The sequence below is a fragment of the Eurytemora carolleeae genome, unplaced genomic scaffold, assembly GCF_000591075.1.
Source record: "Eurytemora carolleeae unplaced genomic scaffold, Eaff_2.0 scaffold235, whole genome shotgun sequence".
Lineage (NCBI taxonomy): Eukaryota > Metazoa > Arthropoda > Copepoda > Calanoida > Temoridae > Eurytemora > Eurytemora carolleeae.
This window is the reverse complement of record NW_019396206.1, coordinates 315,349-338,465: the sequence shown is the minus strand read 5'-3', so window position 1 is coordinate 338,465 and position 23,117 is coordinate 315,349. Positions and strand designations below refer to the sequence as shown.

The 23,117-nt window shown below is 32.9% G+C and overlaps 1 protein-coding gene across 3 annotated transcripts in view; it reads left to right on the top strand.

Annotated features, from left to right (window-relative positions):
* The window catches only part of LOC111698143 (homeobox protein otx5-A), a 34,953-nt gene extending 12,485 nt beyond the window's left edge, over nt 1–22,468 (top strand). The window contains exons 1-8 of one of the 3 annotated variants that reach the window (XM_023468401.1): nt 14,965–15,050; nt 19,563–19,767; nt 19,839–19,923; nt 20,087–20,153; nt 20,229–20,672; nt 21,079–21,174; nt 21,658–21,759; nt 22,012–22,468. In XM_023468401.1, the coding sequence (XP_023324169.1) occupies nt 19,572–19,767; nt 19,839–19,923; nt 20,087–20,153; nt 20,229–20,672; nt 21,079–21,174; nt 21,658–21,759; nt 22,012–22,020 (999 nt within the window). In that variant the 5' untranslated portion in view covers nt 14,965–15,050; nt 19,563–19,571 and the 3' untranslated portion in view covers nt 22,021–22,468. Of the gene's footprint in view, nt 1–14,964; nt 15,051–18,634; nt 18,940–19,562; nt 19,768–19,838; nt 19,924–20,086; nt 20,154–20,228; nt 20,673–21,078; nt 21,175–21,657; nt 21,760–22,011 lie in introns of those variants that run through there. The other 2 variants (XM_023468399.1, XM_023468400.1) reach the window with 2 other exon arrangements.
* The last annotated feature ends 649 nt before the right edge of the window (nt 22,469–23,117 follow it).

The window sequence follows — 23,117 nt, the reverse complement described above, 5'->3', positions numbered from 1 at the left end:
GGAGGGTGAGGGTTGAGGGGGGGTAATGATTAAAAATTTACAATAATCCATTTTCAAAAATCAAACGGTGATCGGCTACCACTGATCATCATCACAATCATAACACGAGTAACATTTTTAATTTTTTCTATTCTGTTAATTGGCTTTCGTGTAAATTCATCTGGCTGACTTTGGTATGGTTTGATTTTTATTTTGACTGCTGTAGTTGTTTTAGCTGTAATTTGTCCCTTAAAGTTTGGTTTTATGTCAGTTTGTCTGTTGCGGGTTGGTTTTATGTCAGTTTGTCTGTTGCGGGTTGGTTTTATGTTAGTTTGTCTGTTGTGGTTTGGTTTTATGTCAATTTGTCTGTTACGGTTTGGTTGTATGTCAGTTTGTCTGTTGCGGTTTCTTTGTCTCTTTAAGTTTGCCAACATTTTGGTATTATTTGTCCATTATCTTTGTTTTGTTTCAGTTATACAATTATCAGCTTCAATAAGTTCATTCTAATTCAGGATGGTTGTAATTTGTCTGTTACAACTTGGTGTCAGTTTGTCCGTTACAGTGTGGTTTTATGTGAATTGATATGTTTAAGTTTGGTTTGGCTTGTGGAAGGATTAAGTATGAAAAATTTTCCACTCTTCCTACAATAAATTATTGGTTTAGGGATCCCCAGCCAGACAACCAACCAACCATTTCTCTGTATGAAAACGGGGGGAGCATTTTTTTCAACGGAGAATGGCACTTTTTTACAACATTTTCAAAAAAAAATTAAAAATAAAATACTAATTCTAAATAAAATTACAATCACATTTTAAAATTTTTAGAGGAAAAAAAATATTTCCTCTTTTTTAGCTTCTCTTTCATCGCCGCGTACAAATTGACGACAATCTTTTGATCTTTTAATATATTTGATTCCAAAGCTGTTCATTTTTTAATCTTATAGGCGTTCATATTTATTTCGGATTTTTTTTTTACTAAAAATGACTTTAAAAATGCTTCCTTTTAAGTCATTTTAATTCGTTTTTTTTCAAAAGAATTGAGTCTTTGACACAAACTCAAATTTTCTAATCCCTACATCATTGCAACCGTGTAAACGTTTGATATTCCGAACTTAAATTGTTTGACCTCTACATTATTTTCATTGTTTGAAATGTTTAAGGTCTACTACATTAGGTTGCAAAGATACAGGGATTAGGAAATCTTAAAAAATAAGTTTTTCAAACATCAACATCATTTACTGGAGTTCTAACTAGGTTTCATTTCACGCCTATGGGTTTAGCTAGGTTTCATTTCAAACATATGGTTCTAACTAGGTTTCATTTCAATCCTATGTTTCTATCTAGGTTTCATTTCAAGTCTATGGTTCTATCTACGTTTCATTTCAAACCTATGGTTCTATCTAGGTTTCATTTCAAGCATATGGTTCTGGCTAGGCGCTTCCTTTCAAACCTATGATTCTAGCTAGGTTTCATTTTAAACCTATGGTTCTGGCTAGGTTTCATTTCAAGCCTTTGGTTTTAGCTAGGTTTAATTTCAAGCCTATGGTTCTATCTATGTTTCATTTCAAACCTATGGTTCTGTCTAGGTTTCATTTCAAACCTATAATTCTAGCTAGGTTTCATTCCAAACCTATGGTTCTGGCAAGGTTTCCTTTCAAGCACATGGTTCTAGCTAGGTTTCCTTTCTAACATATGATTTTGGCAGGTTTCCTTTCAAACCTATAATTCTAGCTAGGTTTCATTTCAAACCTATGGTTCTGGCTAGGTTTCATTTCAAGCCTTTGGTTCTAGCTAGGTTTAATTTCAAGCCTATGGTTCTAGCTAGGTTCATTCCAAACCTATGGTTCTATCTAGGTTTCATTTCAAGCCTATGGTTCTAGCTAGTTTTCCTTTCAAACAAATGATTTTGGCTAGGTTTCCTTTCAAACCTATGGTTCTAGCTAGGTTTCCTCTCAAGCCTATGGTTCTAGCAAGGTTTTATACGGTTTTCAAGCTTTTGATTCAAGGTTTCCAGGGGTTTTCTGAATCCTGCCCTAGATTGACAGGTCTAAAGATGTTTGAAAACCTATCACAGGGCTCAAAAATGGACAAATTTTGACATATTTCAAGACTAGTAGCAGTCACTTTTACAGAGAAGGGATCCCAGGGGTAGATATTTTTTACAAATTTTGTTAAATCGTAGTTTGACTAATTAGCTTTTTTGCACTTAATTGTTCCCTTAAACTGTTGTCTATGCTTTTTTCGCAATTTTTGTTTTTAGAAAAAAAACTATTTTTTAAATTTTGTTTCAATTACATTTGTATTCAGACGTTTTCGGAGTGGAGGGTGGNACAGAAGCTGTAGAATCTTTATATAACAGAGTTTCGAAGCTGTCATTCAAAGTTGCTTGTTGGGAATTTCACAAATTCAAAAAAAAAATTTGATTATAAATAACTTTTTAAAAATTATTTATTTTTTTAAATTTTATTTTTCGTATAATGTAAAGATGGATGTCACCTGGTAGTTATTGTATATTGTTAAGCTTGATGGTTATTGTAGCAATGTGTCAACCTTTACAGTATCAAACCCACAATCTATTCATTCATTCAGTCTTCCATCCTTTCATCCTTCCTTCTACCTATTCATTCTTTCATCCCTCCTTCCTTCCATTCTTTTATCCAATTTTGCCATGGAAAAAAATCTAAAGTTGTATCATAAACGTAAAATAAAAAAGATCAATTTATAATTGGCTTTAAGGAATTTAAAATTGTGATTCATTGGTAGATTAAGAGCATGATTTAAACCCGGTCAATTAGTTCAGGATTATTAGAATATATATTTACCCTGATTACACAGGGTTGTAGTTCTTATTTCTCTACTTTATCAAATAATTCAATTGTGATGTATTTATTAATTGAAAGAGATTTTTTTTTTTTTTTTCCTAAAATAAAGATAGAATGTTTATTAGATTAGGACTTTAGTTTGATTCCTGGTCTTTCTAAATCTAGGGAGGATTTCTTAAATAAATTCCTTGGGTTAAATTGGCCTTATGCTTCATATGTATTATATATATATATATATATATATATATATATATTGGGTATTATACCCAACCAGGGGGAAGCATTTGACCTCAGTTTACAACATTTGCCCTCTCCTTTCAATACAAAAGAAAACTCAAATTTAAGAAAATGTTGAAGGAAATATTAAAAAATTCCTGTCACCACTTTCCTTTCCTGCTTTTGTGCCGAAAATGAAGGCCTGCATGCCGTATTGTGAATTCCTATCTTCATTGTAACAAATTCCTGCCGAACAGCAACTTCATGCCATGTTATTTCTTTTCTCGTGACAAATTCCTGCCGAGCAATGAATTCCCCTGCTTTATGAAAAATTCCTGCCTTATGACAAATTCCTGCTTTGAAATAAATCACTTACGAGTATTTCATTCATGTCTTGTGTTTTATTCCTACCGTTTATAAATTCCTGTCGTATGACAAATTCCTACTAAGCAAAAAATTCCTGCCGTGTGTCTAAATTCCAAGAATCTGGTTGACTGCCTGCCCTATTGCCTGATTTTGATCAATGATTCTGATAAAAGATTGTCTCATGCTTGGCTGGGCCCCGGCAGCAAGGTTTAGGCAGTTCAAGGCAGTTGATGACTTTATTTTGACATCGGTCATGACACTTTTAAACAAGCCTTTTAAAAATTGAGATAAATGATAGAAATGACTTGAAAAACGAGAACCCATTCTTTTCAAATATGCTTCATTCAATGCTTTTCTTCATAATTGCTCAAATTATGTTAGGGATTGAGAATACGTCGTAGAAAACAGGTGAATTTTCCACCCCCCCCCCCCCTCCCGATACTATGTGTGCACTGTAAAAAGGATTAATTTCTTTCAACTAAAGAAAAATTTTACAGGAATTTTTTCACCCAAAACCCATAGCAGAGTTTTCTCAGGCAATCAACCCCAGGGGCCTGACAACATTTTCTAAAATTCTTTTTAGATTTCTTATCTATTTTTTATTTCACTTCAAAAACCTTTCTAATTGACTTTTCACTATACTGATACACGCTACCCCCCTCCGGCCATATTTTGAAATGCCCCTAAAGCGTTGGTGGTGGTCACAAATAGACCCCCTTTATGCATCGGACAAAGACCATTTTTCTGAAGAAAAAAACTCTTGAAAAATGCTGTGCAAAGAAACCACAAAAACTGACAGATTTATTCAAAACCCTGAACAACGGGTAAGTGTACACCGTTACACGCTAAACATAAATAAAAATATATTTTTACAAAAAGACAGGCTGCAGTTTTATACATTTTGATAGCTTTCAGAAATAGTTTCTTTTTAAATACTAACGAAAGAAAAAACTTATCTATATAATAAAACAAGATAATCGTATATATGTTGCGTATAGCCGGCCCAACGGCTGGACCGATAGAGGTGAAATTTTTTGAGGACTGATAGGCTGAAAAATTCGAAATTTTTTTTGTATTTTTAATATTTTTTATTTATACATATGTTTCGTCACTAATCATTTAATTACGATTTCTTTAATTAATTTTTACTGTTCATATGCTAATTACTCACTATTTGAATATATTTTATCAGAAAAGTTGTAACAGTAAAACCAAGTTTTGGAAAATGTATTTTTTTCTTTTTAATTCTTTTAGATAAAAATCTGAATTTTGCATTCCCATCAAAATCTAATTGTTGGTTGAACTAAAAATAGTTGAATCCATATCTTGATGGGGCCTGTCAGCAAATCCATTCATAGAAGATAGATAGATGACAGATAGATACATCCACAGATTGATGAATAGATAGATGGAAACGGGGGAGGAGGGGGGGGGTGTAGATAGGAAAGTAAGATTAAAAAAATAAATGTTCTAATTACAGATTATTATAGAAATAGTGAATCTCAAAAGAAAGACAGAGCTCGACATTTACATATAGGAAGATACACCATGGGAACGTCCCCTAAATGTTTGTTTATTTAAAAAAGTGTACTGCAGTTTCTGGGAGGAATGTAAACAAATTCTGTGTCTTGTTTATACAGGGTGTTACAATAATCATGGAAATTAAATGTCGAATATGAAACTCTGTTCTTAAAAAGAATTACAAAATTCGCGCGACATTTTAAAAACCGCCGCGAGTAAAAGATAAACCAACCCCAAAATCTTTCTTCCTTAAAAAGTATAGGTCTGCAGTTTCTGGATGGTATGAATAACATACATAACATACATAATAACTGTAAAATGTACATAATATATTAGGAACACTTTGCATCATTACCATATGTATACAAGTTAAACCATTTAATGATTATTTCATAATATAATTAGTATCATCATCATCATCAATTAGTTGTTATTACAATATTATTTCTTCTAGGCATTTAGAGCAGAAAAACGATAGTTAATTTACTCAGATCATTTTTTCATTTTTGTCTAATTCAAACCTGGTGATAACCAGAAATAGTGTAGAATAGGAAGACGACATTAAAGCAACACTGGAGTGCATTTGATGCTGTCACAAAGCAAACAGCTGAACTAGTAAGTTAATAAATCACTCATTGATTCAGTTTACTGTAGTTAACGCTTTTGGAATAAAATATCTATTTGAAGAAAAAGGGGAAAAGGAGGAACGGACCTGCCACTTAGTTGTTGTTAAGAAATACAAAATTTCACTGAACAGTCCAATTAGTGGAAGAATTCAAGAGGGGGGTTTAGGGGAAATATTGGCAGAAGAGGAACAGAGGGAAAAAATTAGAATTTCTAATTTAATCAAAAGTTAATCATAGGATTTAAGGCCTGGATCTTTAATCAAAGTAGAGGATGGGAGTTACAAAGGGATAACGGGTCCGTGGCACAGGATGTAAGCATGTAAGTTTATTGCACACGTTTTCATTCATCATTCCTCTTGTTTAAGAGCTATTGAGAAGAATGAAAATGGTTTGAATTTTCAATAATAATTTAGCTTGTCTCATGTCTCATACTTGAACGTAAAATAAAACTGGAGGAGCTACGAGATAATAAAATCGTACCAATGTTACCTTCTCCTCCTGTCTCGTAGCAGTGAAATAGAAACACAAATTGAGAGAAGAAAGAGGAAGGAATAATGATAAAAAGAGAAGTTTTAGAAGTGGTATAGGATAATAGGAGTTGGATGCAAGAATGAAAAAGAAGAAAATGAAAAGGAGAAATGGGAGAGAAGTTGATACTANTTATACATCTTTATTTCTACCTTTTTTATACAACTTTATTTCTACCTTTTTTATACAACTTTATTTCTACCTTTTATATACATCTTTATTTCTATCTTTTTTATAAAACTTTATTTCAACCTTTCTACGATATATAAAATATACAAGTAAATTTTAAACATATGGATGCTATCAAATATTTGTTTCTGTTCTATTATTTGCAGTTCAAAATAGTTATAAATCGTTTCTTGAACATGAATCAAAATTATCAGGTATTAAAACTTCTTCTTCTTCTTATCAACTTTATTAAACAACGAAAAAATCAAACAATATCATACATATGTATAGAGCTACTTTTCGTAGCACTCTCCAATATGTGGAATAATCGTGATGGGTTTAATTTTCAGCAAACAAACAAACAAAGTTCCTCGTATTAAAACTTAGACTTATCATGGAAGTAGGCAGTGGACAGTAGACATTTATAGGAATTAGACACAGAATAACGAGGCATTGTAAACACTAGATTACAGGAATTAGACACAGAATAGAGAGGCCTTGTATATATATATATACTTGACATCTAGATATTAGACACAGAATAGTAAGGAAGTTATAGCCAGTAGACATGAGACACTTAGGAATTAGACACATAATAGCGAGGGAGTTATAGTAAGTAGACATTAGACACTTAGGAATTAGACACAGAATAGCGAGGAATTATAGTCAGTAGACATGAGACACCTAGAACTTAGACACAGAATAGCGAGGAATTATAGTCAGTAGACATAAGACACCTAGAAATTAGACACAGAATAGCGAGGAATTATAGTCAGTAGACATGAGACACTTAGAAATTAGGCACAGAATAGCGAGGAATTATAGTCAGTAGACATAAGACACCTAGAAATTAGACACAGAATAGCGAGGAATTATAGTCAGTAGACATGAGACACCTATAAATTAGACACAGAATAGCGAGGAATTATAGTCAGTAGATAGCGAGGTATTATAGTCAGCTCAAACTAGTCTCCTAGTAAATTAATAAACATATAATGGAAGCAGAACAGAAAAGAAAAATAAAACAAGAAAATATTTGTTAAAAATATCTAAGCTTTAAATTGACAAGTTCAATAATATCGGGTTAAAAGTTGATTAAAGTCGAGGTTTTAAGGGTCGAGGAAAAACACAACATTTTAAAACCGATGAGGGGAGATAATATGGGTCGGACTTACCTGATTAAGTTACATACATACGAATAATCTATACAATTTAAAAAGTGTTCCACGAAAAACAAAACACACCCTTTAAGAATGTTCGCAGATTACGCGTGTTTAAAGGGAAAGTATACAGAAAAGGTGTTAAAGAAAAAACATGAAACTTAATAATTCTCCCCAGGGGTGACATTATTCTGTCACCAACATCCCAGGGGGTGTCTACAGCTCAAGGAATCCCGGGGGGGGGGGGGGTTCTCATCTTTTAAAATCTTCATCAATATTAATCAACTTATCTGCTTTATCTTCGGCTTAAAGTAGATGTATCTTTCAATTAGTGTTTTGCTATCAATAACATGTATATCATGGAACCCCCCCCCCCTCCCCTCTCCTCCATCCCATCCCCCCATCTCCTTTGGAGAAACCCTTGTTTGTTTATAATTCCTTGATGTTTTTAACACTTTAGCTGAAGAATTTACGATGATGATATCTTAGCAAATATTTACAATATATTTACAAGATACATATTGGATAGATAGATGAATAGATAGATAGATAGATGGATGGATAGATAGATAAATAAAGATGACATGATAGGCCCAATACATTGTACAGCTACTAATGGTAAGAATGTAAACACCAAGGGTGAATATTAACATGGTCGCGCTTGTTTTTTTTAAATCAATAAAAATTCAACATGGCCGTATCTGACATCTGCTACTACATGCTTTATAGGGAAATTTAACGGTCATAGCTTTTTTTGGGAATATTTAAACCTATAGAAGATATAAGCTTGGTATTTGGCATTTAAATAATGGTTGATTGACGCGTCAGATCAGTTGATTAAAATAATAACAAATAATCAAATTATCCAAACATGTTGGTTCTTCTTCTATGTTAGAAAAGTAAAAACAAAAATTGTTTAAAAGCAAAACCTTTTCTTTCAAAAGTTGTTGCTAATCCCAGCTCGCATTTTAAAATATACAAATAATATTTGAAGTTGGCGGATTTTCTTGAAAATGGTGGCGGCCATGTCTTGGCGGCAGCAGAGGAGAATTTGGTGTGGCATTTATTTTCTCCTGGCGCTTCTCACACATCATGATGTAGAGGTTTAAGCCGGAATGACAAAATATTTTTTTAATTGGAAAACTTTCCCCTTGCTTATTCGATCTCTCTTACACAGAATTTTTTAAATAAATACAAACATAATAAAACTCAAAATTTTAGTGCTGTTAAAAAATTACCTAAAATAACACTGCATGTTTTGAACAAAATGGCGTACTTTTTAAAAATAAATAAACATTTTTATTCATATTCTTTTCAGGAGGTTTGTCGTATTAATAAATCTGAGGACGCAATGTTTTCTTCATTTTTTTAAGTATAACTTATTTTTCTCCCTTTTTAATCATGTTTTAATAAAAAACTGAACATTAAAAAAAGTGTAGAGTATGTTTAATCTGGTTTTTAAGTCAACTTTAGAACCCATCTTCATCGGTTTAATTACATTTTTTTGTATTTGCTATATTGCACTTTTTTGTCAAGGCCTTTAATTTTTTTTACTAAAAAAGTATTTTAGTTATTTTCGACGGATTTTGAATCAGAGATTTAAATATGATTGAAATGAAGTCGATTCAGACAGGATGGAATTATAATTGGTTTTAACGTGATACGATCAGAAAATGCCGCATTTTTAGATTCGATTAAACACTGATTCACCAAGTTCTTGTGTTTCGATTCAACCCTTGCATGCCGCAAACTAAATCCTATCCTAAATCCTAGCCATTTCTCGAGTTTTGATTGAATCTACCGATTATTCCTCGAAATTTGGTTTAACCCTAGTAAACCGAGTTTTATAATTCGATTTATTTGTGGAAAGTTTATTTCTTGAGTTTTGATTTAACCCTGGTCTAAAGCACGTGGATTTAACGGGTTTGTCAATATTCCAGATAGCTGTGACTTTTGATCACAAATTAACTCGTTAAATATAATTTCTTAGCCTTTTTTAAAATACTTTTTGGTCGAATTTTGTCATGAATTTTGAATGAAAAAGTAAAGAATAAACAAATCCGTAAGGTATAAGATTGTTGAATTATATATAGATCAAAACACGTTTGATTTCAAATAGAAGGAACCGAATGCTGCTCACTCTTGTTAGTCCGGGGTGAACGATTTTTCTAGTTTCGATTTAACCCTGTTCTACCGATTTCTCTAGTCTAGATTTAACCCTGTTCTACCGATTTCTTTAGTCTAGATTTAACCCTGGTCTACCGATTTCTCAAGTCTAGATTTAACCCTGTTCTACCGATTTCTTTAGTCTAGATTTAACCCTGACACAACACACGACCATACACACAATATTGCACACAACACACGACAATGCACACAATATTGCACACCACAAACGACCAAACACACAATATTGCACAAAACAAACGACCATACACACAAAATTGCACTCTACACACGACCATACACAATATTGCACACAACAAACGACCATACAAACAATATTGTACACACACATTAACATACACACAATAGTGCACACTACACACGACCATACACCCCATTGCATACTACACAACTAGATTTCCAAAGAAGGGTGTGAAGCTGCAGTGTATAAATAATGATGAAGATGACAAATAAAATTCTGCTTTAAGAGAAACAGATTTAAGATTTAATTTTATGTTTTATTCTGAGAGTAGACTCAAGAAGACTGATGAATAAAAGAAGAAGGGATTAGGAGGATGGGGGGGGGGGTAAAACGGGAGAAGGGAAACGAGAATCAAAAGCAAAGAAAGATTAAAGAGAAAGATCAAAAGAAGAAAGAAAAAGAGAGGGAAAAAATAATTCAAAGTGAGGTACACAGTAAAGGATAATGTACCGAGATAAGAAAGGGAGAAAGGAAGAAAGAAAGAGATAATGAAATAAGGGTGGGACAATGTACCACGAGAAGAAAGGAAGAAAAGAAAGCAGGAAGGAAAATTAAAATGTATCAAAAGCAGAATGGAAGAAAGGAATAAGAAAGGAAGGGATAAGGAACAAGGTGGGAATAATGCACAAAGAGAAGTAAGAAATAAATGAAGAAAGAAAGAAATGAAAGAATAAGGAACAAGGTTGGAATAATGTACAAAGAGAAGTAAGAAAGAAAGGAAGAAAGAAATAAATGAAAGCATAAGGAACAAGGTTGGAATAATGCACAAAGAGAAGTAAGAAAGAAAAGAAGAAAGAAAGAAATGAAAGAATAAGGAACAAGGTTGGAATAATGTACAAAGAGAAGTAAGAAAGAAATGAAGAAAGAAAGAAATAAAGGAAGAAGGAATAAGGTAGGAATAATGTAAAAAGAGAAGTAAGAAAGATATGAAGAAAGAAAGAAATAAAGGAAGAAGGAATAAGGTTGGAATAATGTACAAAGAGAAGTAAGAAAAAAAGGAATGGAGGAAGAATGGAATGAGGGTGGGATAATGAAGAAAGAAAGGAATGAAGGGAGAAGGGAAGGAGGGTGGGATAATGTACCATGTTTGAAAGAATAACATTCCATGTTTTTCCAAGGTGGTACAGGAGGGGGATACAATACCAAGAAATGTAAGGAGGGAGGGGGGAGGGAGTATAGAAGACGAGAAGGTGGAAAAGATACACAAAGTAAATGCCTAAGGGATGGGGAGTTAGGTTTGCGTTTTAAACAATCAGATTTTTTATAATAAAGATTATTTCAGCAATTATTTTTATACTTTTGGAGAAAAAAATTTGCAAAAAAAACTTCAATCAAAAATCAAGCTAAAGTTATATCATCGTTGAATTTTAAATATTGTAGAAACAGTTTTAGATAATTATCAAATACCTTATATAAAACAGATATTGAAATACGTAAATTGAAGTGAACATTATAGAGACAAGTCACAGAACAGTTAGTATAGAATCAGCACTGACACGTACCGGCGTAAGATAAGCCGGTACGTGTCGTTAGAAGGTGCTCAATGCCACAACGTTTATGTAAAAATGCACAATGGGCTTAAAGAAAGAAAATGTTTGTTTTCCATAATTACTAAGACTAAGTTCTAGCCACACTCCCTCCCCAAAACCACTGGAACCACTGTGGAGAGTTTTTGTGCAGACAATAATGTACACAACATATACAATGACCCCAAATCTACAGGTTGATTGATTGATTACTCAGAAATATAAACCTATATGCAGCTGTATGATTAGTAATTTTCCTCTCGAGCCACTCATGGCAGGGCGGTCCGCGTCAGTGCTGGTTCTATACTATAAGCTGTTCTGTGAGAAAAGTATAAAGTCAGTTATATTAAATTAATCCAGCGAATTGATCAAAAAAGTTGTATTTTAATGCAAAACAAATTTGCTGAACTAAAAAAAGAGACGATTAAAAAAATGAATTGAAAATGAAGAAAATTGAAACAACTCTATTATTTGTTTAGATCTGGACTATTCAGGGGAAATAATGTTTAGGTGGGGAATATGACTATCAAGGAAAAGTGGCCAAGGGGGGGATGGTGTGCAAGGGGGAAAGTGGAAGATAAGGATGGATTAAAGAGACAGTACGGCACGTGTACTGCTGATAATTGAGATAAATAAACAAATAAATAGAATAAAACCACAATAAAACCACAATAAAATTAAGTGGTAAATTTTTCAATTATTTTTCTTAAAATCTTACTATTTTGTGTTTTTTATAAAATATTTAGGAAATTATATAAAAGTGTAAGCTTATAGATTTAAAGGGGCTGTATATCGTAATTTCTCTTTAATTATCTTCAACTAACAACTAAATAAATAAAATATCCTTGTTTTATACTCTTTTAATATTGACTATTCTAAATATCGGTTTCTCTGTAAAAGTGACTTGCGGATTTCTGCTGCAGAATTAATAAAAGATATTGCTAGAATAAAACATAGTTAAACATGTTAAAAAATTATATTTTTCAAAAGTACCGTTGTAAATCGGACATGCCACGACATAAATGAGTTCCACTTGGAAAAACATCCACAGTCCCTTTAGGAGAAGTAACAACTACAGTCCCTTTAGGAGAAGTAACATCTACAGTCCCCTTAGGAGATGTAACATCTACAGTCCCTTTAGGAGAAGTAACAACTACAGTCCCTTTAGGAGAAGTAACATCTACAGTCCCTTTAGGAGAAGTAACAACTACAGTAGCTTTAGGAGAAGTAACACCCCTTGAATTGAAGAAAGTATATAGATAAGGATTGAAGCCAAGAATAACAATAATAAATAGTTTAGTCTAATCTAAACATTGTTAAATTCTATTTAACCAGGTTTATTTATAATATTTGCATACAATACATTTAAACACATCAATAAATACCAGATTTATTACTAACACAGAGTAAAAAAAAAAAATCTGCCATAAAATCATTGATAAATTAAATGCATTATTTAATTTTGTCTACATACGAGTGTGTAAACCAAAATAATCAAATGTTTCATAAACAATTTAAAAAATGGAGACCGAAGTTTTTCATCTCTTCCCACATTTTTTCATGAAAAAAGCGAGAACATAAATAAATTTTTGACAAACAAATTTATTTTAACATTTGCGTGTATTATATAGGGGTCATTATGAGTGTTTATGATGGTTAAAAATACTGAAACGGAAAACATATTGATAGTTTTATAGTTGGAAATACAAGCCTAGAATTTGTAGGATATTGCAAGGGCATGCCTGCTACAATACTTGGTTGGGATTAAGTTGGAGTTCTAGTTCTAGTTCTAGTTCTAGTTCTAGTTCTAGTTCTAGTTCTAGTTCTAGTTCTAGTTCTAGTTCTAGTTCTAGTTCTATTCTTGTTCTAATTCAATTTATTTGCTTGAGAACTGACGAGGGTCAACCCAGACCGAAATATATTTTCAATAAATGTGGAACTGTAACATCTACTTTTTTACTCTTCAGAGGTTTGGTCCATCACCATCACCGAATTTTAAACTTGCAAATATTATTTCTAAACTTGAGGGTTTGTTAGTTCTTTTTTTCTTTACAAATTTTGAATTTTTCACACTGTGGATTAAATATATTTTCTCACAAAAGTGAAAATGTCTGTGAGTGAGAAATTAGTAGGATTTGCCAAGGAGTCTTATTTCAGTGTATAGGAGCAGCTTGTCCTGGCTATTCAGGGAGGTTTGTAATCGGAGATCAGCGCGTGGGATAGTTGGAGGGGTGTGGGAGGAGGTCGAAGACGGTCGTAGGGAGGTTGGAGGCGGTCAGATAGAGGTTTGAGGCGGTCAGAGGGAGGTTGTAGCCAAGTTATGGATAATTTTTACTTTTTGATAGATGATCGTTTCGTTTTGTTAGCGACGAAGAAAAAACGAAAAACGAAACGGTCGTGTTTGAAGATGATCGTCTTGAAGAAGATAGTTTTTGAGGAAGATCGTTTTATAAAATTAAAAACGAAGAAGTCGTCTTTTAATTTTTAGTTTGTTGTTTCGTTAACGAAGGTATGTCGTTTTTAATTTTTAACGGTCATTAGACAAAAGACACATTTTGGTCGAAAACCCTTTGATCAGAAAAAAACTTAGAAACATTCAGGAAATTTCTCTCTATAAAATAAAACATTGAAAAACTTATCCTCCTGAAAAAAAAAAACAAATTGAAAGTAATTGACACCTTTATTAGCGTTTTTTTTTCAAACGACCGTTTTTTAAGAAAACGATCGTATCGTTGTTTTGTTTTTAACTTTTAAAAAGTTCAATGGTTCGTTCATTGTGACCCATTGTTTTTGATCGTTTTTAAAAACGATTAACAACCCTAGTTGGAGGGAGGTTAGAGGAGTTTCCAAGGTATTGTAGGTATTTTTGGAAGGTTAGAATTCTGTTGTAGGGATTCTAGTGGCTTCAGCAGAAAAATTAAGAAAAAAATACCTTTTAAAGGTATTTTTAAAAGTGTGTCTAGTAATAATTACTTTCTCTGTGTCTAAGCAAATAGTTTTTTTATTCGCTTAAGAGGGGGTGTAAGAAAAAGAATATTTCAAATCATAAATTGCTAATGCTAACATGCTTTTTTTTATTGACATATTTTTCATGGTTGCATTGAAGCCAAGCCATAATGGTTGAGAGGACCCAGTTTGCATTATGCTAGGCTGCAGCTAGAACTGCAGGTGGTGTTTGCTGGGTTTAGGAGGAAATTTGTTTTCTTGTTTGTTTTTCTATTTAATTCCCCGAACTTGAGAACTATGAACTAAGTATTCAAAACAAAAGGATTGAAACCGATTAAAAACAGATAATTCTGAGAATTGTTTAAATCTTGAATACATCCTTTTACACAGATAAATAGACAGACAGATTGACAAACATTATAGACATCAATAACATTTCGAACCAAAGTAAGTTCATAATTTCAAAATTCTTTCAAGTTCGAACAAAAATTCTAGGAAACTTTTTTAACAGTGAAGTTATTTTCTTTTCATCAACTAAAAATCTCAATCCAATTTCATATCTCAAGTTTATTTGAATTTTAGTTGGATAAACGTAAATAAACATTGCAGTACACAAAAGTCAACATGAATCTTCCTTATATATATTTCTTGAATAAGAATATACTGTACATCTGTAGTACGCATATAAATCAAAATAAATAACAAATTCTTAAACAGTTAAAGAAAGATTTAAGTTAAATTAAGAGTGCAGCTTTTGTGATCGTGGTAAAATAGTTAAAAATTAAAACAATTCTTCGCTTTTTTTGCTTAGTGATACATTTTTGGATATTATTGTGTCCGTTTTTTTTAAGTTATTCAATGCTCACAATTTAAAACCAGGGAATAAGAATAAAGGGAAGGAAAATGGCGCTGGTCTGGCATAAGAAAGCCAGTCGCACTACTTTGCAGACGAGTTCGTTATTCCACACATACACTTTTTGGCACAGACACACAACATGACTACAGTCAAGGAAATTACAGACAATGTCATCAATTATAATTAAACTTGAATAACGAGTAGCTTATTGTAAACTTTAATCAAATTATATTCTTTGCATGAAAATGTGGCTTATAGTGTTGACTTAAATATATAAATGACTTAAATACATGTATATTAAACTTATTTTTAATTAAACAATTAACAATAAACAAATATACTCATCTAGACTGTACAAATGCCAAGATTATGATGTACTGTATAAACTAACAGTACATACCTTCGGTTCGTTATTACTTACACACACTCTTTTGGTACAGACACACCCCTATGACGTTTCGCCCCCTGTTTAAAACATGTTTTAGCCGTACTGGCAAAGAATTTTGTAATGCCATAAAGCCAGCTTTGAGTTTAACGCGTCTTTTAATACAGCGTGTCCCCTATCATAGATTGAATCATTTTGTAAAATTATATAAGACTAATGTAAAAATTTTCTTCTAAAAAATGCTAGGTTTTTCGAGTATTATGTGTTTATTTTGGCGTTAAAGCTTGGAAATAATCTAATATGATATGGGACGCTCTGTATAATCTTACTAAATCCAACTCCATGCAAAGTTAAAACAAACGTTCTTGTAAAATATGACGTAACACTTCAAACTGAACTAAATTTCACGTAAGATTGAAATATTATATGTTTTCATTAAGAGCTATCGATAAAAGACAAAACTGTTTTAAATGAACTAATTTTCTTTTCGTGTGTGTCATATTTTATTTCTTCATTGAAATGAGGCGCGCGCAAGAACAACTGCCTATTTAACACCCCCACCCCTCCTTTTTTGATGAATCTATTTAAATTCTTTTGTTTCCTGAATATCGTTGACAAATCTTATACTTAATTCACCATTTGTTTTTAAAAATTCATTTTTTATTTGTGTTTTAACCTTTTTTTCGGAGAAAAAACCCAACAAATTGTCCAAAATCCAAGAATTTTATTTACATAGATCCACTTTTTAATTTCAAGGTATAAAACATTAAGAAGAACAGTAGATAGAAAATCAAATTTTTTTCTCGCAACAAATAAAATATGTTTATTTTTCACTGTTTATTACACTCTAAGACATGTCAAATTTTCATCTAGCAAAGTTTGATGAAAATTTTAAATATTTCTTAGAGTGTATTTAAATCAAAATACCTACGTTTTTACACATTGTTGTCAAATTGGGATGGGGTAGGGGNCAAAAATTTAGGGCGGGGTGAAGAGATTATCCCAGAATTGGACTAAATTGTAGAAGAATAGGAAATGAGGAAACGAATAATGTTGATAATTTGAGAGCTATACGTATTCAAATATACCAAAATCAGAAAGCAATCTACTGCAATTTTTTGGGGCAAAATCCGATGTACAAAATAGATATTGTCAATATAAATCAATCGAGTGCACGCAGAATTAAGAGCAAATAAATTGAGCCTTTGCCACAAAATATGATTTTCAAATCTTTTACATCTTTGCAAGCCAAAGACCTTAGATATTTCAAACCATAAATTCTGTTGGATCAAACAATTTAAGTTTGAAATATCAAAGAATTATATTTAAAAAATAATTTTTTAAGAAAATTTGTTGAGCCAAAATGTAAGGATGGAGAAGGTGGGGGGTTTCGCTAAATCTTATTCCTTTTACCATTCATTTTTCAAATCAATTTTTAATCCTTTTTCAACGCACACATAATATCAATTTCTGGCGGAGTTTTATTTTAATTTATCGAAAACTGGGAATTTAAACAAAACATACCTAACTGTCAGAAAACCCTGACATTTTGATCGCAATTTCGAAATATCGAAATTATTATAAAACCAAGGGCATTTTGTTCAAAAATATGAACTAAATGTTAGAAACATCTTTCTATTGTGTCATTCCTTAAACCCCTAACATTCTGTTCGCTGTTTGGAACAAAACGTCCTCAATTTTGAAATATTTTCAGTAATTTTGACAACTTGAACAAAATTATTGGCTTTCTTTTAACATTGAAAACTTGTATTGTATCATGCCTTTTCCCAGAAAATTACTTTCGCCATATTTGACATTATATTATTCAGATGATTGTACGATTTTTTGGAACAGTTTTTAATAATTCTGTGTTCCTATTATCTATTATATGTATATATATATCTGTGGGAATTACAAGGTGTGGGGCCTAATCTTGCTACCTGCTTATTTAAGATTATTATAGATTAATATAATTGAATAATAACCTGGGTTGGTATTATGGTGACAAGTATATGAGGACTAAGTAGGATAAACCTAAAACTAGAAACAAAGATGGCGTCCTAAACAAAATGGTGGAAACTGGCGGATTATCTGCTAATAATTTGTTATCATGATATACTGTTACAACAAGCTGATAATAAGGTGGCTAGGTAGCTATCCCCCCCTGCTATGCAGAACCAGTAGCCCCCCTCACCCCCTTTTCTCCCTCTCCATCCTACCACCGCCCCCCTTTAATCACTTAATCCCAAATTTCTGCCCATTTTCAATTTTCCGCTCTCCGAGTTTTGGTTCCAGGATTCGGAGGAAAACTTGTAAAATTTTCAAATTTTAATTTATATCATGACATGGTAAAATACTTTCTAAGCTAGGATTAAAGTTCAAAAGAAAACTTTTGATATTCTAGATATTAATATTTAAAATTTGTTTTCGTCTGATTAAAACTAACTTCAATATCAAAAACTAATATTTAAAAAATTTTTTTTTTCTCAATCTCACGTTTTTGTTCAAATTTTCATAAAAATATGGATGGAATAGAAGGGCAACAATTATAAATCACAAATTCTTGCAAATGAAATGTTGGTCTTTTAATTAGTTGTTTTTGCTAAACATTTTTGCGTGTTCAACTTGACCTTTAAGAGTAAAATACATTTCAAAATTTATTAAATGCATTTATTAATATTGAGAACTATAAACATAGCTTTAAAAAATACATTTTAGGTTTAAATTTCAAAATAAGAACAGAAATTGACTTGCAAACCTAGTGCAATAGTATTAATTATTAAAAGGTTTTATTGTATTGCTTGCTAAAATCTGTTCAATATTTCCTCAACAAGACTCATTTATTTTCACATCTTAATTTGGATAAATACAGGTTACCTCCCCCCCCCCTTCCCATGGATTATCCTACTGTCCAATCTGTCCAAATGGGAGTAAGGGGGGAAGGCAAGGAAGGGTTAAATTTGATGAGAGAGTAGAGGGGGGGGGGGTTGGTTAAAATTAGGGGATGATTGACAGGTAGCCCCCCCCCTCCCTTTTTCATTCCAGCCCCCCCCTCGCCCCCTCCCTACTTACCATGTTCAGGTGGTGGACTACTGTATAGGGTTAAGGTTGGAAGTTTAGTTGGTTTTGAACCACGCTACCGTTCACATCTCTGAGCTCTCTTTGCGCTCTCCACCCCTTAGCGCCAACAGTACACAGTACACCAATCCAACCCGGATACACAACTCGGCCAATAATCCACCTTTTCTTGCAAGTGATAATTCTATCACTGTCCTGGGAATAATTTCCCCAGGATTTTTTAGATAAATTTCCCCCTCCTAGCTGCTTACTGGGGAATTCGGTCTAGTGTTGATACTGCTAATGCGATATAGTGATGGTGTATAAGTGATATCACGGATAATATAATCAACCAGGTTCAGAACATTTATACATTATACAGGGGGGGGGAGTAGGGTTATATACTGTATATGGACTATTAAGCTAGGTATGTACATTGTTACAAATGTACATCAAGATCAGTAGCGAGTGATAGAAAAGTTAGTCGAAACATACGATTTTGAAAAAGAAATTAAAATCTAGATGTAATCACTTTGTCCCTATATAAGATATTATTAACTAATGCATGTCTAAAAATGACTCCAGTGTATTTGTTTAAGCCCCTCACTCCCCCCCCCCTCCATTGGTTCCAGATGGTTTAGAACTCTGTTTGCAAACCAACCATTTTCCGCTGGTTTAGATATACACTCCCTGGAGACCTATCTATCTATCTATCTTACTCTGAACTAACTCTCTGTCTAACTATCTGAAACTTGAGAACTTGTTCAACTATACATAAGAAGAACTCTTGGGAGTTGGAACTTTTAGATAGAACATATGGTTCTTAGGGGACATAATAATAGGAAATAAATTTTAAACAATAAATATATTTGTAAGAATAATATTTTTGTTTAAAGCCTCTTAAACATGTTTTATATTTCTAAATTCTAAATCTTCAATCATAATCATTGAATTTGTAATAATTTCTGTTTTGTTTCAGGACAGTATCATGGCGTATTCAACCCCATTCTCACAGTCCTCCTTTTCGTCTTCATCCTTCTCTCCGTCCTCCTTCTCCCCCTCATCTATGTCCTCAATGTCCTCTATGTACCTAAAGTCTGGTGGAGGTATGCCTTATCACATGGGCCTTGGACCTCTAGGAATGGGTCTGGATCCAATGCACGCAGTACAGTACAGCAATCAAAGTAAGAATTGTAAACAAAAACAAGTAAAATCAACAAAAAACTGAATTGATTTTTTATATACTCGTTTTTAGTGCATGGAAAGAAGCAGAGACGGGAAAGAACAACATTTACAAGACAACAATTAGATGTTCTGGAAACACTTTTTCAAAAAACAAGGTAAAGTTTCAAATATTTACAATTAAATCAAAATGTTCAATCAAAATTCTTTTGAAACATTTATGATTATTATTTATTAATCATATAACCTGTTTAGTGACACATTAAATATGTGTATAACAATTGTTTTATACAATAATTTAAAAATAAAATTTTTTTTCAGGTACCCAGACATTTTTATGAGAGAGGAAGTAGCACTGAAGATTAACCTACCTGAATCGCGTGTACAGGTATATTCATTTTTCTTAACTTAATTTTTTTTAGTAAATTGTAAAATGAATATTTTTTAGCTTTGATTAATGCAGGTTTGGTTTAAAAACCGTCGTGCTAAGATCCGCCAGCAAGCTGCCCAAGGAAAACCTATTGTAACCAATTCAGAATCTGACGCGGCAAACTCGACGAAAAGCCCGCCAAAATTGAAAAAATCCTCGAGTCCTGTCCCCGCCTCTACCCCGCCTTCATCCACATCTTTCATTAAAACCGAAGCTCGATCCCCAACCGGTGCCGCCGACAGCAGCTCAGGATATATTTTCTCCGCCAGCGGACGAGAAAAAGTTTCCATCGGCGATTATCCTTCACCCGCTCTCACTCCCGGGTCAGACTACCCAACCCCCACGGCGGTTTCGTCGTTTTGGTCGCCGATAACTCCGCCTGAAGGCCTGGACGGCCCTGGTAGTGTTTTTGATTCTCGTCTACAAGAAATGAAAGATGGGAATAGTAGAGCCCCACCTACATTAGTTCAGATGCAGGTATAGTACTTTTTTCTTAATGTTATGCCTTTCCAAGGCATTTTTAAAAAATTTATTTTTGTCTTATAAATAATAATAATTCTCGATTCTATGGCGTCTTCTTCTATTCCTGAAGTCGGGCGGTATATTTGTATTCGAGGTTGAGTGATAATTCTAAATAAAATAACGCAACCTCGATACAATCAATTTCTGGTTGTATGTAAGATAAAGGAACAAAAGTGTTTGTTCCCAGGAAAAGTGTACACTGCATTTCAGGGAGGAATGAAAAATAGTTCTACTCAGCCATGTTGAAATTCCTCCTAGAGACTGCAGTACACTTTTATTTAAAACAAATTGATCAGTTTTAAGTTCTTAAAATAAAAATAGCTCAATATCAATAATACTTAGTTTTTTCTTATTTGTATAGGTTAAGACTGGAAACCTTTCTCCTCCCTCTCTGTGCAATTACAATGGGTACTCCGGTTACCCTGGGTACAACAATATGGAACTGCCATACTACCAGGTATGTACGCAGTACAAATATACATTGTGCATGAAAAATACATAACTTGATCCCTAGCTGTAGATAGATACATAGTACAGATTTGATTTTGTACTTTCATCAATTTTTTAATTTATCAGCTGTATTCAATGCATACGAATTCTAATAACACATTAACACAAAATTAGTTAAATGTTATTATTGAAGTCTCAGTTCTCATCCATTTTTGGGCAACTCTGTTTGTCTGGACTTTCAAGATGTAAAATAAATCGAACAATTTTTTAATACAACCACTAATTGTATAGCTCATAGATTGATTAAAATAACAGAAACGGACACTCTATGTCGGCTTTCCAAGATTTATAAGTATTTTTTTCACAATAACCCTGAGGTTACGCGTAGTCGGCGTGGAACAGGACCTCTCTCTAAAGAATTACAAGACAGATAGAAAGTCTGTTTTATAAGGTTTTTATCAAAACAAAATAATTTCAAAAATAATTTCAGGGTTACGCTGGATCTCATTATATGGGGAATCATCAAGCTTTCTTCAGACCTGGACTTTCCAGTAATATGTCAGAATACGAGGCATATCAGGATAAATATCAGGTAAAATCAGCTGTACAGTGTATACTGTAAAGTGTGTACTGTAAAGTGTACACATAGTTTTCGCGGGTTTTCTTCAATTGACTTTTAGAATTTTGCATTGCTTAGATTGAAAATATAAAGAAAGAAAAAACCCTCTTGATTAGGTTATTTTGAATTGATAACGTTTAAATGAAACATTTGACCTTATTTTTCTAACCCTTCATAATTTTCTCTTGACATTTCTGATCAACTATTTATAATTTTTCTGTTCAGGCTCTGTAAAGATATCCAGGAAGGAAATAGAAATTTGCGCTGACACCTCACACAATAGGAATAAAAGGACAGTCCCACAACAAAAGCAAATGGCGGCGACCCCCTCACCGGAAGTGTAGGCAGCTACAAACTTTTGTCACGTGGGGGAACCGGAAGTGGTCTGGAACGCCTTGAAATTAATCTATCTCAGTTACAAAGAAAATGGGGACCAGAAAGTCCATCTGCCTTTTCCTCCACGCTGAAAGGGTGAAAAGTATGTTATTGTTCTGTGTGCTATAAACTGCTAAAAATCTAAGATGTTTGGATGGGGTGTCCTCGTGTTTTCAAGTGATAGAAATCAGCATATCCAGGACAGAGTTTAATTCAACTTATAGAAATCAGGAAATTTAGCTTTCAATCATTATATCGTAAACTGTAAACATGTTTGAAATGAATTAATAAAATGTGATGAAAATAAGTCTTTTTTAACAAAATATTTAAAAATAATAATGCAAAAAATGTACTGCATTGCAAACGAATCTGCAGTCATGGGGAAAAAAGTTTCTTGAAATAATTCACTGGCAGTGCATAGGATCCATTTGTTTTTGGTTTAGATGCGGATACGAATCCTGGATCCGCACTAGAAAAAATGGATCCAGGCCATTAACATTCTTTAAAATTTACTAATTTTTGTAACAACATCAGAAGAATTGAAAAAACTTTCACCTTTGTTTATTATTTATTATTATTTTAATGCTAAAACTTGAACCTCAAAGAGAGAAGGGACTTTTTGACAAACTCTCTTTTTTCAACAGTTCAGATTTTGGTTTAGAGAGGAAAATATTTTTTCTTAGTTTTTGTTAATATTTGACCCTGGGATCAGGATCCATGGATCCGCATATTATGTGGATCCGGATCGTAAGCACTGTCCACTGGGGTAAAAAGTTGCAATTTACTAAAGTTCCAATATAACCTGACCCTGGAAATGAAGTCCTGTGAGGCTGTGTCGGTTACTTGGGAAAGAAAATAAACATTTTTCCCAGACATTTTGAGGACTTTTAAATTTTAAGACCTTATTTTAAAAAACTCTTTTTAGAGAACTTTCTTGTGTTGATTTGTTATCTACA